The sequence below is a fragment of the Ruditapes philippinarum genome, unplaced genomic scaffold, assembly GCF_026571515.1.
Source record: "Ruditapes philippinarum isolate M1 unplaced genomic scaffold, ASM2657151v2 ctg384_1_1_1_1, whole genome shotgun sequence".
NCBI lineage: Eukaryota > Metazoa > Mollusca > Bivalvia > Venerida > Veneridae > Ruditapes > Ruditapes philippinarum.
The window spans coordinates 267,497-287,604 of NW_026853376.1; the positions used below are offsets into that span (position 1 = coordinate 267,497).

At 36.0% G+C, this 20,108-nt stretch overlaps 1 protein-coding gene across 7 annotated transcripts in view; it reads left to right on the plus strand.

The window, feature by feature from the left end:
• LOC132736687 (nuclear transcription factor Y subunit beta-like) overlaps positions 1–20,108 on the plus strand; it is a 90,008-nt gene that overhangs the window by 14,468 nt on the left and 55,432 nt on the right. For 6 of the 7 annotated variants that reach the window (XM_060723873.1, XM_060723874.1, XM_060723877.1 and 3 more), the window contains 2 exons: positions 4,863–4,939; positions 5,244–5,309. In XM_060723873.1, the coding sequence (XP_060579856.1) occupies positions 4,863–4,939; positions 5,244–5,309 (143 nt within the window). The remainder of the gene's footprint in view (positions 1–4,862; positions 4,940–5,243; positions 5,310–20,108) is intronic. The other variant, XM_060723879.1, reaches the window with a different exon arrangement.

Consider the following 20,108-nt stretch of genomic DNA (forward strand, 5'->3'; position numbering starts at 1 on the left):
ATCAAACTGTCCGTCAGTCCGTCCGTCCCGCTTTATACATATACACTGAAAGACTTTTCTTACGCAACACTTGTGCTTTTTAGTGTATTTTGGATTATAAAAGAATGGTTATTCGTGAAATTAAGAGTATAGATTAATGAACACTTCACACATGTATTGTAAAAAGTTTATTGTAGTCGATGAATGGAAAAGTATAAAATTTAACAGAAATGAAACATGAGTAACAGAGAATAAATCGCAAAATTCACAACACAACCATGTGAAATGATTGTTTTATCACAGCTCTTATCACAGAATGAGTAAAATATAATATTAATCAGTTAATATCCAATATGTCCTCCCTGAGCTTGTATCACTTTCATACACCTCTGTCTCATGGACATTACATAATTCCTCAGAAATCGCTGTGGAATGTTCCTCCATTCCTGCACCAGGGCCTGTTCCAGCTCTGGTAGGTTCATGGGTTGTACCGCTCGCCTGCGCACACGCCTATTCAACTCATCCCACAGGTGTTCAATAACATTCAAATCTGGAGACTTGGACGGCCATGGTAGCTGCTGAATGTTTTGCTGTTGTAGTAGGTTCCGGGTGGTATGTGCTGTGTGTGCCGGTGCGCCGTCGTGCATAAGTATCATACCCCGTCCACCAGCTTGAAGATGAGGAATAGTGACAGAAATAAGAACGTCCTGTTGATATTTTACAGCAGTCAGATTTCCTCGAATGATGATCAAGTCGGTCTTGGTATGTAGGGACACACCAGCCCAAACCATTACGGAACCACCGCCGTACCGGTCATGTTGAATGATGCAGGCGTCGTTCAACCGTTCCCCTCCTCGTCGGTAAACTCGAACCCGACCATCACTATAGAACAAATTAAAGCGGCTTTCATCCGTGAAGAGGACATTTACCCACTCTGCACGTGTCATGCGGTGATGCCGGCGGGCCCACTGTTCCCTTTGTTGACGATGACGTGCAGTCAGGACAAGGCCACGATATGGTCGTCTTGCTCGAATGTTCCGGTCGCGGAGACGCCTGATAACGGTCTTGCTACTAATGTGTCTGCCATGTGTACCAACTGTTGTTAATGCAGTCGATTCGGCGGTCTTAAATCGGTTTTGAAGATTACTTGCAATAATCTGGGCATCTTGTACAGGTGTTGTGACCCTTCCACGAGGCTGCCGCCGCTCGTCCTCAACTCGACCGGTGCGTTGGTACTTTAACAGAAGTCTGGCTATGACAGACACATTTCTGCCAAAAACTCGCGCCACCTGAAAATAAACAAACAAGAGTGATGTTTTTTTTCCTTCTAATTATAGGAAAGTAAATATTAAGTTTTGAGCAAATTATGTATCATATCAGAAATATCATAAATAAAGCAGTATTAACTTGGCATTGTTAGTATTTAAAAATATATCACAAACTTACCTGTCTGGCTGAATGACCTGCCTGAAGCATGCCGATTGCGCGTGCGCGCTCTTGTAATTGCATGCGAACCATTTAATGTTTTACCGGATATCTATGATTTTTCAATGTTGCTGACTCAATACTATAGTTATATTGAAATAAAATCGAAAAGGTTTGCCAAAATCGTTTTCCTTGTGCAAAAAGTTGATTTCATACCTATAGAACGTGCGGAACCGATAATCCGTCATGAATGAATGATTTCTTTGAAAATATTTGCAAAAGGTAGTCAAACCGGTTCTGGTAAAATATAAGTAAGATATCTTGAAGTGTTTTTGTGAAATACGAATTAAAAAAGTGTTGCGTTAGAAAAGTCTTTCAGTGTAGACAGTGGTGGTCGTGTCCGCTCTGAAACGTCAGTATGCACAAAAGGATTTTAATTTTTCTTTCATATATGAAATAACCATAGATGTGTGGTGTGTCGCAAACAAGACTCAGGGTCCTACGACTAAGGTCAAGGTCACTGTGGGGGTTCAAACTTTGTCATTTTTTATGTTATATAAAATAGAAGGTAGTGGTCGTGTCGCTCTGAAACTTCAGTATGCATGGAAGGATTGTAATTTTTCTTTCACATATGAAGTAACCATAGCTGTATGGTGTGTCGGGAACAAGACTCTGGTTTCTACCACCAAGGTCAAGGTCACTGTGGAGGTTAAAACTTTGTCATTTTTTATATTACATAAATGGGTTCAAACTTTGTCATTTTTTATGTTATATAAAATAGAAGGTGGTGGTTGTGTCCGCTCTGAAACTTCAGTATGCATGAAAGGATTTTAATTTTCTTTTACATATGAAATAACCATAGATATATGGTGTATCGCGAACGAGACTTAGATTTCTACGAGTTAAGTCAAGGTCGCTGTGGGGGTTCAAACTTTGTCATTTTTAACCAGGTTTTCTGAAGGAAAAAACTGGTTATTAGATTGAGGTATGTCGGCGGGCGGGCGGATGGGCGGGCGGACGGGCGTAAACAATTTCTTCTGTGCGCAACTCCTCCTACATTTCTGAATGGATTTTGACCAAACTTTCACAGAAGCTTTGTCATCAAGTGCCCTGGCGCATATTGTCGGGGTTTTGCGATTAGATAATATTTGACCTAATTATGGCCCTTTGTTTTTTTTCCTTATATAAAATATATAGTGAACAATTTCTTCTGTGCGCAACTCCTCCTACATTTCTCAACGGATTTTGACCAAACTTTCTCAGAAGCTTTGTCATCAAGTGCCCTGTCACATATTGCCAGGGTTTTGCAATTGGTATATATTTGACCTAATTATGGCCCTTTGTTTTTTTTCCTTATATAGAATATATAGTGAACAATTTCTTCTGTGCGCAACTCCTCCTACATTTCTCAACGGATTTTGACCAAACTTTCTTAGAAGCTTTGTTATCAAGTGCCTGGCACATATTGTCGGGGTTTTGTGATTGGATAATATTTAACCGAATTATGGCCCTTTGTATATTTTTTCCTTATACAGAATATATAGAGAACAATTTCTTCTGTGCTCAACTCCTCCTACATTTCTCAACGGATTTTGACCAAACTTTCTTAGAAGCTTTGTTATCAAGTGCCTGGCACATATTGTCGGGGTTTTGTGATTGGATAATATTTAACCGAATTATGGTCCTTTGTATATTTTTTCCTTATACAGAATATATAGTGAACAATTTCGACAGTGCGCAACTTCTCCTACATTTCTCAATGGATTTTGACCAAACTTTCACAGAAGCTTTGTCATCAAGTGCCCTGGCGCTCACTAAATTCCCATGTTTCTTCCAAGACATCATTCAAGTATTTTTTTAAAATTGTGAACATACTTTTCTTGATATCGCACAAAACACCACACGCCAATATTGTTGACAAAAGAAAATGACAAGAGACGCAAAAATGCAAAAATTAAGCAAAAATAAAGTACTGTTTACCTTTCTAAAATATTTGGGAAAAAAAGGCGAATAGACAACATAAAATTTCTCAATCATTTTTGTTTGAGGAATATTAAAAAAGCCATAATTCCTCCTAAAAGTTCAATTAAAAACAAATGCCCCTTCATGACAAAGCTTCTGTGAAATATTTTGCTGAAAACCTGGTTGCATCGCATTGCGATGTTCCTTGTTTATGTTATAAAAATATAGAAGGTGGTGGTTGTGTCCTCTCTGAAACTTCGGTATGCATGAAAGGATTTTAGTTTTCTTTTACATATGAAATAACCATAGATATATGGTGTGTCGCGAACAAGACTTAGATTTCTATGAGTTAGGTCAAGGTCACTGTGGGGGTTCAAACTTTGTCATTTTTTATGTTATAAAAATATAGAAGGTGGTGGTTGTGTTCTCTCTGAAACTTCGGTATTCATAAAAGGATTGTAATTTTTCTTTCTCATATTAATTAACCATAGATGTATGGTGTGTTGCAATCAAGACTGGGGTTTCTACGACTAAGGTCAAGTGCACTGCTGGGGTTCAAACTTTGTCATTTTTTATGTTATATAGATATAGACGGTGGTGGTAATGTCGGCTCTGAAACTTCAGTATGCATGGAAGGATTGTAATTTTTCATTTGTATATGAAATAACCATAGATGTATGGTGTGTCGTGAACAAGAATTTTTATTTGATATTTTTAATTGACTAACAGTTTTGTGATAGCCGTGAAAAACCCATTGCACATCGCCTTTACTCGGGTTTAACACGGTGTGTATATCAATTAGGGAAGATTTGCACATGTTTAGATGATCGGGAAAAAACAATCTATAATTATCGCCTAATCCTGTATTTAACTCGCAAAACTGTCACACAATTATACCCGTTTCGGGCCGATGCTCTCATTATTTACTGATTTATCGCTTTGCATACAGGTAGAAGGGTAGTATAAAGCGACGCTCTGATTGGATAATGATAATTAGCAGTCGTGATATGGGCGGATACAATCTGCTCTTTACATCGCCAAGTAATTACTCTTTGGGAAATAAGATTTTATCGGCGATGTTGACTTCTCTTTGATCAATCGGGAGAGCGAAATGGAAATATACACGGCAAAGTTTTCGCATGAATCGCCCTTCCGGATGAGCCCTGGTTTTAAGTGCTCACGTTGATCTATGTAAAAAAAATAAAATTTTATGTTTTTAGGCTTATAAACCTCAGTTGTGTATTAATCTGTTTCTTGTGTTATACAGCTCTTTTCAGGTGTGTATTAATCTGTTACTTGTGTTATACAGCTTTCTACAGGTGTGTATTAATCTGTTTCTTGTGTTATACAGCTCTCTACAGGTGTGTGTTAATCTGTTACTTGTGTTATACAGCTCTCTACTTGTGTTATACAGCTCTCTAGAGTTGTGTATTAATATGTTACTTGTGTTATACAGCTCTCTACAGGTGTGTATTAATCTGTTACTTGTGTTATAGGTCAGGAAGGTGAGGAACAGATAGATTCAGGGGACAATGATGATATGCCAAAAGACAATGAACCACTAAGAGAGCAGGTAGACTACTTACTTTTATGTTAGACTATTATTTCTTTTCTTACTTGCCAATCCATGAGAAATATAGCAGCCAAAAAAGGAAATATGTGTTTCTTAAGAAAGAAAATATTACTGAAATGACTGAGTCAAACAGTAGTTATTTGTATTTCATTATACACGGATGTAATAGGTTTTAGATAAGTTCAACAAGTATTCTTCTGGAATAACTTATTTTAAAAGGTTTTAAAGATTGTCACATCAGAAATATTTAAATAGTTATTTGTGTATATATTATATTATGATATATTATTTATCATGTTTACAGGACAGATTTTTACCTATTGCAAATGTTGCTAGAATTATGAAGAGGTCAATACCAAAAAGTGGAAAAGTTTGTATTACTTTTTAGCTCACCTGAGCTTGCTCAGGGTGAGCTTTTAGGATCGGTGAATGTCTGTCGTCCGTCCACAATTGCTTGTGAACACTCTAGCGGTCGCATTTTTGCCTCAATCATCATCAAACTTGGTCAGGATGCTTATCTAGTTGAAAGCTCGGATGAGTTCGAACATGGCTCATCTCGGATGAAAAACTAGGTCACAAGAGCTAAAAATAGAAAAACCTTGTGAACACTCTAGAGGTCACATTTTTGACCCAATCATCATCAAACTTGGTCAGGATGTTTGTCTAGGTGATAGCTCGGATGAGTTCGAACATGGGTCATCTCGGATGAAAAAGTAGGTCACAGGAGCTATAAATAGAAAAACCTTGTGAACACTCTAGTGGTCACATTTTTGAACCAATCATCATCAAACTTGGTCAGAATGCTTGTCTAGTCAATTGCTTGGATGAGTTTGAACATGGGTCATCTCTGATGAAAAACTAGGTCACAGGAGCTAAAAATAGAAAAACCTTGTGAACACTCTAGTGGTCACATTTTTGACCCAATCATCATCAAACTTTGTCAGGATGCTTGTTTAGATAATAGCTCGGATGAGTTCAAATATGGGTCATCTCGGATGAAAAACTAGGTCACCGGAGCTATAAATAGAAAAACCTTGTTAACACTCTAGCGGTCACATTTTTGCATCAATCATCATCAAACTTGGTCAGGATGCTTATCTAGTTGATAGCTTGGATGAGTTCGAACATGGGTCATCTCGGATGAAAAAGTAGGTCACCGGAGCTAAAAATAGAAAAACCTTGTTAACACTCTAGCGGTCAGATTTTTGCATCAGTCATCATCAAACTTGGTCAAGATGTTTGTCTAGGTGATAGCTCGGATGAGTTCGAACATGGGTCATCTCGGATCAAAAAGTAGGTCACCGGAGCTAAAAATAGAAAAACATTGTTAACACTCTAGCGGTCACATTTTTGCATCAGTCATCATCAAACTTGGTCAAGATGTTTGTCTAGGTGATAGCTTGGATGAGTTTGAACATGGGTCATCTCGGATGAAAAACTAGGTCACAGGAGCTAAAAATAGAAAAACCTTGTTAACACTCTTGTGGTCACAATTTTGACTCAATTGTCATCAAACTTGGTCAGGAAACTTGTCTAGGTCATTGCTGGGAATAAATCAAACATGGGACATCTCGGATGAAAAACTAGGTCACAGGAGCTAAAAATAGAAAAATCTTGTTAACACTCTAGTGGCTACTGTTGTGATCCAAATATTCTGTTAATTGGTCTGAAAGTTTGTTTTGATGATTTCTAAGTCAAGATCGAACATGGGTCATCTTGGATGAAAAACTAGGTCACACCGCCCAAATATGGAAAAACCTTGTTAACATTCTAGTGGTCACATTTTCGACTCAATTATCATCAAACTTGGTCAGGATGCTTGTCTAGGTAATTGCTTGGATGAGTTCGAAATCGCATGTGAAACTAGGTCACCGGAGCTAAAAATAGAAAAATCTTGTTAACACTCTAGTTGCTACTGTTTTGATCCAAGTATCCTGGAAATTGGTCTGAAAGTTTGTTTTGATGATTTCTAGGTGAAGTTTGAATATGTGTCACCTGGGTAAAAAACTAGGTTGCACTGCTCAAATATGGATAATCCTTGTTAACACTGTAGTGGTCACATTTTTGACTCACCTGTCATGAGACTTGGTCAGAATGTTTGTCTAGGTAATTGTTTGGATGAGTTTGATAAGTCATGTGAGTGATCTAGGGCCATCATGGCCCTCTTGTTTTAATATTAAGATATGATAATAATTTGTTTTGTAATAGATCTAAATACATTTATTTCAATATGCAGATATATACATGTTTTACCAAAAATATTGGAAATTGTAGATTTTGTTGCTTTGGAAGCAGCATGCCCCCAGAAAAGGTATTTGAAAGTTGAATATTGTGAAGTGAACAAACAAAGTAATATACACACTGCAAACTGCACTTAAAATCAATAGAAATTAACAAATATAGATAAAAATATGCAAAAAATAGTCCTTACTGTGTTAATCATGCCAAAGAAATATAGTGATCGTTCTAGCCAATAATTTTTGAAGGCATGTTAAAGAAAATTCACTTGGCAATTGACTTTGCTTGGAATATTGACAAATTATAGATAAGGGTAGAACATGTCGGCAATATGAGCTATTAAGTATCTTCTATTTTTAGCTCACCTGACCACGAAGTGGTCAAGGTGAGGTATAGTGATGGGGCTATGTCCGTCGTCGTGCGTCGTCAACAATTGTGTTGTTAACAGTCTAGCAGTCACAGTTTTGATTGGATCATCATCAAACTTTGTCAGAATGTTTGTCTCAATGAAATACAGATCGAGTTCGAAGATGGGTTATCTCGGGTCAAAAACTAGGTCACAGGAGCTAAAAATAGAAAAAGCTTGTTAACACTCTAGTGGCTGCAGTTTTCATCCAAATATTTTGGAAATTTGTCAGGAAGGTTGTTTTAATGATTTCTAGGTCAAGTTTGAAGATGGGTCATGTCTGGTCAAAAACTAGGTCACAGGAGCTAAAAATAGAAAAAGCTTGTTAACACTCTAATGGTTGCAGTTTTCATCCAAACATTCTGGAAATTTGTCACAAAGGTTGTTTTGATGATTTCTAGGTCAAGTTCGAAGATGGGTCATCTCAGGTCAAAAACTAGGTCACAGGAGCTAAAAATAGAAAAAGCTTGTTAACACTCTAATGGCTGCAGTTTTCATTTAAATATTCTGGAAATTTTTCAAGAAGGTTGTTTTGATGATATCTAAGTCAAGTTCAAAGATGGGTCATCTCCGGTCAAAAACTAGGTCACAGGAGCTAAAAATAGAAAAGCTTGTTAACACATTAGGGGCTGCAGTTTTCATCCAAATATTCTGGAAATTTGTCAGGAAGGTTGTTTTGATGATTTCTAGGTCAAGTTCGTAGATGGGTTATCTCCGGTCAAAAACTAGGTCACAGGAGCTAAAAATAGAAAAAGCTTGTTAACACTCTAGTGGCTGCAGTATTGATTCAAATATTCTGGAAATTTGTCAGGGAGGTTGTTTTGATGATTTCTGGGTTAAGTCCGAAGATGGGTCATCTCAGGTCAAAAACTAGGTCACAGGAGCTAAAAATAGAAAAAGCTTGTTTACACTCTAGTGGCTGCAGTTTTGATTCAAATATTCTGGAAATTTGTCAAGAATGTTGTTTTGATGCTTTCTGGGTCAAGTGCTAAGATTGGTCATGTCCGATCAAAAACTAGGTCACAGGAGCTAAATCTTTTTAACACTCTAGTGGCTGCAGTTTTGATCCAAATTTCCTGGAAATTGGTCAGGAAGGTTGTTTTGATGATTTCTAGGTCAAGTTTGAATATGGGTTGTGTCCGGTCAAAAATTAGGTCACATTGCCCAAATATGGAAAAATCTTTATAACACACTAGAGGTCACATGTTTGACTCGGTTGTCATCAAACTTGGTCATGATGTTTGTTTAAGACATTGCTTAGATGCGGTTGTGTCAGGTGAGCGATCCAGGGCCATCATGGCCCTCTTGTTTTATTTATTTAATACACAACTTTTTAAAAAAATGACCAATCCTCTAAATTTGTGTAAATGTATGACCTTTTAGATGTGTTTACAATATGAAAACAGAAGCTTGATTAAGACCTACATGTGCTTGTTTATAATTCTTAAAACTCTTTTTGTCAGACATGAAACACAAAAAAATAAGACATGACAAACTTTACTAAACACCAACTAAATTGCATTATATGTAAGGCCCCCACGGTTACACGTTTAAACAGATTTGTTTCGATTTTCATTCGTAAACGTTTACGATATTTTTTACCGTTTAATCGAAATGAACATATTGTGATCATTGCCTGTAATCATGGATTTTATCAATTCTAATTGGTTAATTCCAAAGTCAAAAACGGAAAATGGGTGTTTACAAGCTTCCACACAGCATTGCTGTGCAATACAGTTAAACTTCGTTCGCTCGAACTCGGATCGCTCGAACACCTCCCTTCGCTCGAACTCATCGTCCGGTCCCGGCAAATTCCCTATATAACATATATTGTTCTACCTCGGATCGCTTGAACACTGATCGCTCGAACTCTCCAACAGGTTGTTCGGTCCCTCCAATAGAAATATAGTGAAAATCACACCTTTTCAGTCGAACACAAAAAAATTTCAAAAGCTGTGAACGACCCGCTTATTAGTGACGGTTGGCGTCTCGTGTTTTTAACACCTTGTGATAAAGGCAATTAAGGTTGAATTATACAAAATGACAGGTGATATTCGCTCATCGATTTGTTTGTTTTGTTTACCGACCGTCTTTAATCAAGATGCAAACAAAATGCATATTAATATTAAATAATGAAATTAAAAGAAATGAGTGAAATGTGCCCAAGTTCTTTAGCTTGTATAAAGTGGTTTCGATTTAGTATCATTCTCATATCTCAAAACAGTATGTCAGAGAAAACAACTATAAATAAACAAAGTGAAGGACCCGGAAACGGGGGGATAGCTTTGTCGGCTACAGGAAAACAAGGCACTAAAAGAAAATTAGACCAAAAACCATTAGAGATCAAGTACAACGCTATTATTGAGTTTTTAAAAGGGTCAGAAATCAAAAACTGAAATCGCTAAAATGTTCGATGTGCCGAAAAATACATTGTCAGGGTGGATAAAAAAAGCTGAGACAATTAAAGAAGGGTTTACCAAATACGGACCAAAACGTCAAAATATGAGACAAGTAAGTTAATTTCCATATGAAAGAGTAATAATGTTCTTAAAATAAAGATTTCTATATGTAAGCTTATTTTGTAGAGTTGTAAGAAAGCATTTTGATTAATTCATGCAACATTAAAAAAAATCCATTTCACATTAATGCATACAATATATGTGTTTAACTTAATAACGCTATACATGTACGTTAATGCTTAAATTTTAATTCTTTTTCATTCTTTTTCCAGGGATGCTACGAAGAATTAGAGACCGCGCTGTTACGATGGTTCAAATAAGCTCGTGACCAAGACATCGCCATTAGTGGCCCTATTCTTTTAGAGAAGTCTAAATTTTTCGCAGATCAGTTGGGAATTGAAGAATTTAAACAGTCAACTGGATGGTTAGATCGTTTCAAAGAAAGACACGGAATAACATTTAAAACAATATGTGGTGAAGCTAAATCGGTAGATCGTAACTCGACGGATATGGACGCCTGGTTAGGACATCTAGAAACAATTCTGAGGAATTATTCTCCTATGAACATTTACAACGCCGACGAAACCGCGCTATTCTATAAACTTACACCGGAAAAAACACTTGAATTCAAAAATGTCAGTTGTCAGGGTGGAAAGAGAAGCAAAGAATGTTTAACTGTACTCGTGTGTTCCAATAGGTCTGGTGGTGATAAGGTTCCGTTGTTAGTGATAGCTAATCCCAGCTATTTCAAGAATGTCAAGACATTACCCGTAGAGTACAAAAATAACACAAAGGCATAGATGACAGGAGAACTATTCACATCCTTGATAGATAGTGAAACTTGATAAACAATTTCATCGTCAGAACAGAAAAGTTGCTATAGTGATTATTGATTGTCCGGTGCATCTGCATATATAAGGAGTCAAATATATTGAAATTGTGTTTTTACCACAACATACCACCAGTCATACACAGTCTATAGGCCAAGGAATTATCAAAAACTTAAAAGTACATTACCGTCGTCAAGTGATCAAACAACAACTGGAAGCTATAGATAATCGCGTGGATTAAGTGTTGAATGTGCTAGACGCGTAACGTCTATTAAAACAATCGTGGTCAATGATTACTGCCCAAACAATCAGTAACTGCTACAGACACGCAGGCTTCAAATTTCAAGACCAACAGCCCGTTGAAGATAAATCTGACGACGAGGACGACAACATTCCTATCGCCAGACTTGTCGAATTATTCAAGATGGAAAAAAATGACGTTAACTCATTCATGAACATTGATTTAGATATCCCTGTGTGTGCGGAAACATGTGATAGAGACATTATTGAGGACTTAGTTTCAGCACGGAACTCAACCGAAACAGAAGAAGATGATGAACCAATACCGCCAGCGCCACCATCGATTGGGGAAGCTATGAAAGCTTGTGAAACATTAAGAACTTTTTTTGAGAGCCAGAGCAACGTTGACTCTGAATTGACAATGATGTGCTCGATTTATAAATCACTAGCAAGGAAAGACTTTGATAAAAGCGCTGCGAAACAGACATCTATAAATGACTTTTTCCGATAATTGTGTATTGACATGTGCTATAAAATCATGATCTATTAATAGATTGATACTTGTATGTGCTATTTTTAGATTGTGATCCATGATAAATGAACAGATTTACCTGTGCTATTTTTAGATTGTGATTCACGATAAATGTAAACTCTGTATTATATTGTGTATAATAAAATAAGATAAAGAAGACTGTATTATTTTTATTGAATTCTTCGATCATTGTTACAATGTAACAACAATACAGATGGATAAAAACAAAGGGAACATTCAAACAGGTATATGCCTCTATGTACGATCTTATTATACATGCAAATATTTCAACCTCGGTTGGCTCGAACTACCGATCTCTCGAACAAATTTTCACGGGCCCTCCGAGTTCGAGCGAACGAAGTTCGACTGTAATCGTTTATGACATAATACATTTTTTTTTTGTAAATTTGATTTTCCTTTGATCTTTCAAAAGAGAGAAATGGGGATTCAATGCAGAAAATGGGTGACACAATTGTAATGAGCCCTGAACATTATTTATTTGTTTGTTTTGTACATGTGTTAAAAATAGAAAGTTAGTCATCATATGGCGACTCGAATACATGGTGTAGTATTGTACATAGAAGTACCACCTTTAAACGGTATCCTTTCGGTTCTTAACAATAGTGTAAACGTATACAAATAATTGTAAACGTGGGAGCCCTAATTATATGTAATTGTCTTAAACTGTATCGGTTATTTGACAAACACTTTGAATGGGAACATTAGATAAATATAAATACCAAGACATTTTTAATCAAAGTATATTGCTCTTAGTTTTTTTGGCAAGGGTATTAGACTTTGTTAACAGTCTTGTTCTTCACAATTTTATTAGATTTGCTTATACAGTAAAAACTGTTTACAGTGATCTTCAATGGGAGCATTATAGACAGGGAGTCACTGTGGACAGTCTCTACATAATTCGGATATATGAACATATTTTGTTGAAAAGCAGGATAGTACCATACTTGGGGTTTAATTATATTTGTATTGTTATTAAACATACCATATATCATTTATAAAAACAAGACAGAATTAAAACTGCATGTATAATTGGTTAAGGTTATAAACTACACCATTACATTAGTATTTAAAAGTTACATATTGATTAAATCTGTTTGTAAAAAAATGTTTAATTTCAATTTAACTAATAAGATACACGATTTACAATAAAACACATTCAGTAGAATAAAATGAATAAAAGTTAAGGATTCTGTTTTGATGTACCTTTATTAAAAATTGTTGGGAGAAATTGGTGTTTTATTTGTTTGCAACATTTAGTTAAACTTTTTTATGTACACATTCCCAAACTGTAATATTCACCTTATGTCCTTAACTTTAACTTTTGCCTTGCTTACCTTATCGGAGTTCAAGGTATTAATAAACATAAGATACAAATCTTCACATAATTTCTACAGATTAGTGCTCCGAAAAAAAATTTAACAATCAAGTTTTCGAACATAACTACACCTTTAAAACGTTTGGCATTGTTTATCTTAACTCGCCAAAACACCGCAGCAATTATGTATATGCAGTTGTCTTCAATCATGCAATCGGCAAAAAAATTGATTGAATCTGTCACCATTTTGTGTAATTATAAACAAACAGTGTATTAGTGTGTCACCGATTGTTCAAAGCAAACTGCCTTAGATACAACGCGCCTTCTGATTCGTCATGAATACATAATGAGAAAGATATACATAGTGAACTCTGCCTGGCGGCGTGTATTAGACTTTGTTGATGTTAACACACGTTCTTAACTAGCGGATTAACGGTAATGGTTTAAATTGAGAGGTAAACAAATTGTAAACAGACCTAGCAATGTAAATAAGTATGACAGATCATTAAAAACATCGGGCGACTACAAAATCGCTTTGAAGTTTGTTTGAGGTGAAATTGCGAATCAGAAGGCGACTTCTTCGCCAAAGTCGCCCCCTAGCTCAATACCTGCTCCCCTTGCAAAAGTCGCTTTGCACGGCTCATATATCTTAACGGGTGACTAAATCATGGTCTTTGTACGGACTAGACAGGGAGTCGCTACATACAGACCTTTTATATAGTAAATACTGTTCGGCGCACCTCACTATCGGTGCACCTAACTATGGTCACTAAAGACAGAATGTCGCTATATACAGGGGGTCACTAAGACAGTCTAAACTGTACATGAGTAAGAAGTGTAAATCTGTGTAAGAAGCTATTTTTCCTAATCAATAATTTCATGTCTGAATAAGTTACATCAGAAATAACATCTGTCTCACCTTTTTCATTAATATTTTTATTTACATCAACAAGTTGAGTTTTCAATCTTATAATTAGCAAAACTTAAACATTTAACTTAACTTGAGGGATATTGACATAATTGCTCTTTTTAGCTCACCTGTCACAAAATGACATTGTGAGCTTTTGTGATCGCTTTTCGTCCGGCCGGCCGTAAACTTTTACTTTAAACAACATCTCCTCATAAACCACCAGGCCAATTTCATCCAAACTTCACAGGAATGTTCCTTTGGTAGTCAACTTTAAAAATTGTTCAAAGAATTTAATTCCAAGCAGAACTCTGGTTGCCATGGCAACTGAAAGAAAAAACTTAAAATATCTTCTTTTAGAAAACCGCAAGAGCTAGTAAACATCACCTTGTCAGTGTCTACCAAGTTTGTTCAAATAAATACCCTGGGGTCAAAATTGGCCTCGCCCCGGGGGGTCATTGATTTTCCTTATTTGTAAATAGTAAAAACTTTAAAAAAAACTTCTTTTAAAAACCCCTTAAATGGCTAGAGCTTAAATATTAAGCATTAAACATCTTCTAGTAAATGTCTGCCAAGTTTGTTCAAATAAATGCCCTGGGGTCAAAATTGTCTCTGTCTCGGGGGGTCAATGATTTTCCTTATTTGTATAAAGTAAAAACTTAAAATATCTTCTTTTAGAAAACCACAAGAGCTAAAGCTTAAATATTTGGCATGAAACATCAACTAGTCAGTGTCTACCAAGTTTGTTCAAATAAATGTCCTGGGGTCAAAATTGGCCCCGCTCCGAGGGGTCATTGATTTTTGTGTCGCCTCTACGGAGTAGTGGCGACATATAGGGATCACTTCTCCGTCGTCTGTCTGTCCGTCTGTCTGTCTGTCCGTCCGCACTCACAGGAGAGTAATTATGTGGCTAGAGGGACAATAGGTTCTCTTTGATGTCATTCATTCCGTAATGCTTTTATGTGGCTATTTTCTTTTGCGTGGCTAAAAAGAACAATAGAGAGAACAATAGAGTAGCCACATAATTACTGTCCTGTGAGAACGTCCGTCGTCCGTCCGTCCGTCACAAAACTTGTCCGGACTACTCCTCATAAACTACTGGTGCAATTTCATCCAAACTTTACAGGAATGATCAGTACCAAGTCTAGTTGTGCATATTGTCAGCATTTTCCGGTTCAATGGTTTTTGTCAGAGTTATGGCCTTTTAATAATTTTTAATTTTAAAGTTTGTCCGGACTACTTCTCTTATACCACTAATGCAATTTCAATGAAACTTTACAGGATTGATCTGTAGCTCAAGTCCTTGCGCATATTGCAAGGGATTTCCGGTTGAATGATTTTTGGCCGAGTTATGGCCCTTTGATAAAAAGGTTTCTTTTTCTGTGTGTTGCCAGATACACAAAAGCTTGTCCGGACTACTCCTCATAAACTACAGGTGCAATTTCATCCAAACTTTACAGGAATGATCAGTACCAAGTCTAGTTGTGCATATTTTCAGCATTTTCCGGTTCAATGATTTTTGTTTGAGTTATGGCCCTTTAATAATTTTTATTTTTAAAGTTTGCCCGGACTACTTCTCTTATACCACTAATGCAATTTCAATGAAACTTTACAGGATTGATCTGTAGCTCAAGTCCTTGCGCATATTGCACGGGTTTTCCGGTTGAATGATTTTTGGCTGAGTTATGGCCCTTTGATCAAAAGGTGTTTTTTTTCTGTGTGTTGCCAGATACGCAAAAGCTTGTCCGGACTACTTCTCATAAACTACTGGTGCAATTTTATCCAAACTTTACAGGAATGATCAGTACCAAGTCTAGTTGTGCACTGTCCGTCTGTCTGTCCGTCTGTCACAAAATTTGTCCTAACATGAAATTGGCCATCATGAGGCGACACATGTGATTACTGATCGCTCTTGTCCTTATTTGTATATAGTAAAAACTTTAAAAAAAAAAAAAATTTCTTTTAAAAACCCCAAATAGCTAGAGCTTAAATATTAAGCATGAAACATCTTCTAGTGGGTGTCTACCAAGTTTGTTCAAATAAATGCCCTGGGGTTAAAATTGGTTTGGCCATGGGGGGTCATTGATATTCCTTATTTGTATAATTATAGTAAAAACTTAAAATATTTTCTTTTAGAAAACCGCAAGAGCTGGAGCTTAAATATTAAGCATGAAACATCTTCTAGTGGGTGTCTACCAAGTTTGTTCAAATAAATGCCCTGGGGTTAAAATTGGTTTGGCCATGGGGGGTCATTGATGTTCCTTATTTGTACAGTTGAGACTGTCTTAGCGACCCCTTGAATTCAACGACTCCCTGTCTTATCCGACCTTGTTTCAGTACTCCCAACGTATTTTCCTATGTAAATGGTCTGATTAAACGACTCCCTGTCATATGTGACAAGCAAGCCTAATTGTCTGGTCCCAATACAATGTTTTGTCTGATTTCAACGACTTTCACACCTTTTAATTGTCCGTTAATCAGATAAATGATACCTATTTTAACACCCAGAGGGCCAAAATAATTAAGTCCAATTATAATCCACTAGCAAACAAACTCTACACACCTCTGCCAGGTTTAATTACACAGTTAACATGTAAACAGGTATCGAGTGACGTAGCGGCTGTTCCCTACTGCCATATATGGTAAGCATGATGCAATTGATGTGTGTAATGTACATAATGACATGAGTTAACTGGATAAAGACTTGTGTCAGATTTTTTTTTTATTATAGAGTGCCAACAGAAGATTTTTTTAGGCAGCATTTTTTTAATTTACCTTTCTATGGCTGCATAATTAATACGGAAAAAATATTGATACCAAACCAGAAAAAACTTTGGATATGGATATGTTTAACTTTTAAACAAGTAAGGTATTTATTTCAATGATTTGAATGCATTAAATTCCAGTTTATTTTATACCATAAAGATTCAATTTAAATCTTAATACAAAAAATAAAATAAAATTTTATATGATATACATGCGAATATATTTGTTTTACATGGATTCTTATTTTATTTACATTAAAAATTTTATTTGCAATGTTTATTTGCATTTGGTTAGACACAATTATGTATGTTAAGTCACAATGGTATATAGACAGATAGATGGTATTTAAATTTAATTTTTATGCCACCGCAGCATCTGTGATGCGGTGGCATATAGCGATTCACCTGTGTGTGTGTGTGTGTGTGTTTGTTTGTTTGTGTGTGTGTGTGTTCTATAGATTATATAGTGAACTTAAAAAATCTTCTTGTGAAAAACCACTAGTCCAATTTCAACCAAACTTGGCAGGATTGATCCTTGGGTGACGGGCTTCCAAAGTTGTTTAAAGAATTTCATTCCATGCAGAAATCTGGTTGCCATGGCAACCAAAAGGAATTATAAGAATAAATTTAAAAAATCTTCTTGTAAAGATCCAAAAGGCCTAGAGCTTAGATATTTTGCATAAGGCATTGTCTGGAATACCTCTACCAAGATTGTTCAAATTATAGCCCTGGGGTTAAAATCGGCCCCGCCCCGGGGGTCATTGATTTTCACTATATATACATATAGTAAAAACATAAAATACCTTCCTGTAAAGACCCTAAAGGCCTAGAGCTTAGATATTTTGCATAAGGCATTGTCTGGTAGAAATCTACCAAGATTGTTCAAATTATAGCCCTGGGGTCAAAATCGGCCCTGTCCCGGGGGTCATTGATTTTCACTATATGTACATATAGTAAAAACTTAAAATCCTTCTTGTAAAGACCAAAAAGGCCTAGAGCTTAGATATTTTGCATAAGGCATTGTCTGGTAGACCTCTACCCAAATTGTTCAAATTATAGCCCTGGGGTCAAAATCGGCCCCGCCCCGGGGGTCATTGGTTTTCCTTATATGTATATAGTAAAAACTTTAAAAAAAATTCTTCTAGCAATTGACAAATGCTAGAGGTTAGATATTTTGCATGAAACATTGTGAAGTGAACTTCTAGCAAGATTGTTCAAATTATAGCCCTGGGGTGAAAATTGCCCCCGCCCCGGGGGTCATTAATTTTCAATGTATACATATAGTAAAAAATAAAAAAATCTTATTGTCTGAAGGTACAAGGCCTAGAGCTTTAATATTTGTTAAATGATATCATCTATAGGTACTCTACTAAAGTTGTTCAAATTTTGCCTCTAGTGTCAAAATTAGCCCCTCCCCGGTGGCCATAAGGTTTTCCTTATATGTATTTAGTAAAAACTTTAAAAAAATCATCTTCTCTAAATTTACAAAGGCTAGAGTTAAGATATTTTTCATGAAATATTATGTAGTGAACCTCTAGCAAGATTATATGGCCCCACCCCCAGGAGTCATTGATTTTCACTATGTACATATAGTAAAAAATTAAAAAATCTTCTTGTCTGAAGGTACAAGGCTTAGAGCTTTGATATTTGGTATATAATATCATCTATAGGTCCTCTACTAAAGTTGTTTTAATTATGCCCCTAATGTTAAAATTGCCCTGCCCCAGAGGCGATAGTTTTCCTTATATGTATAAAGTAAAAACTTGAAAAATCTTCTTCTCTGAATTGAAAAATCTTTTTCTCTGAATTGACAAAGGCTAGAGGTTAAATATATGGCATGAGACTTTGTGAAGTGAACCTTTACCAAGATTGTTCAAATTATAGCCCTGGGGTCAAAATTGGTCCCGCCCCGGGGGTCATTGATTTTCATTATGTACATATAGTAAAAAAATAAAAAATATTTTTGTCTGAAGACTTGAAATGTTGTTTGGTGGACCTGTATCAAGATTGTTTTGAATTAAATCCTTGGGTCCAAAATTTTGCCTTGCCCGAGGGGACAGTGACCTACTTTCTTGTCCTTTGATGTACAGCAATGAAATTTTGACCATGTGCACAGTTTTAGTTGTAAAATTGAACTTTGATATCAGGTGACCTAGATTTTGATGATGTGACCTACTTTCTTGTCCTTTGATGTACAGCTATGAAATTTGAACCATGTGCACAGATTAAGATGTAAAGTGAACTTTGATTTCAGCTGACCTAGATTTTTACAAAGTGTCTTACTGTGTTGTCCTTTGATGTAGTCATGAAATTTAGGCTGTGTGAAATATGACCTTCACCACCAAATTCACTAGACTCGAGTGCATTGATATATTCCTACTCTGATCTTTTATTGAGTTAACAACAGATTTAACCACTAATCTGATATTAAGAATTAGATAGGTCAGGGATCTATGCATTATGACAATCTTCAAAATTGTATAGAAACAAAAAAAATCTGTTCCTACACTACTATTTAGTGTTGTATTAATGCGGTGGCATAGCATTTTTCTCAAATGCAATCTTGTCTTTGAGACTGTATTTAGAGACTCCCTGTCATATGTGACCTTTTTCTGAAGATCCCTTGGAAAGTCACATATGACAGTCTCGACTGTATATAGTAAAAACTTAAAAAAATCTTCTTTTAAAAACCCTAAATAGCTAGAGCTAAGATATTAAGCATGAAACATCTTCTAGTGTGTTTCTTCCAAGTTTGTTCAAATAAAAGCCCTGGGGTAAAAATTGGCCCCGCCCAAGGGTGTCATTGATTTTCATTATTTTGTAGAGTAAAAACTTATTTTTACTTAAAAATCTTCTTTTAAAAAACCAAAAGACCTAGAGTTTAGATACTAAGCATGAATTATTTTCTAGTTAGTGTCTACCAAGTTTGTTTAAAGCCCTGGGGTCAAAATTGGCCCCTCCTGGGGGGGGGGGGGGATGTCACTGTTTTTTCCTATATGTATATAGTAAAAACTTTAAAAAATCTTCTCATAAAAACCCCAAAGAGTTAAAGCTTAGATATTTATCATGAAACATCTTCTAATGGCTGTCTACCAAGTTTGTTCAAATAAAAGACCCTGGTTTAAAATTGGCATTGGCCCAGGGGCCTATATACAGGTGAGCGATTTCAGGGCCACCGGATGGCCCTCTTGTTTATTAATTCTCACAGATTACATCAAACCTAGTCTGCATTTTTCATTTAATTTTGTTGTGATTAAAATGCTTCTGAGGGATCACTTCTCTAGATTTGAATAGTGTCCAACATCAGCAAATATTATTTGTTTGTTTGAAATTACAATGCCCAAGAATTTTGGTTATATTTGTCATGAAACATTTTGTAGCAGACATCTTCATATATTTTAAAATTCTTGAGCTTCTTAACGACAGACCCAATGTGACCTTATTACTGACATTGAA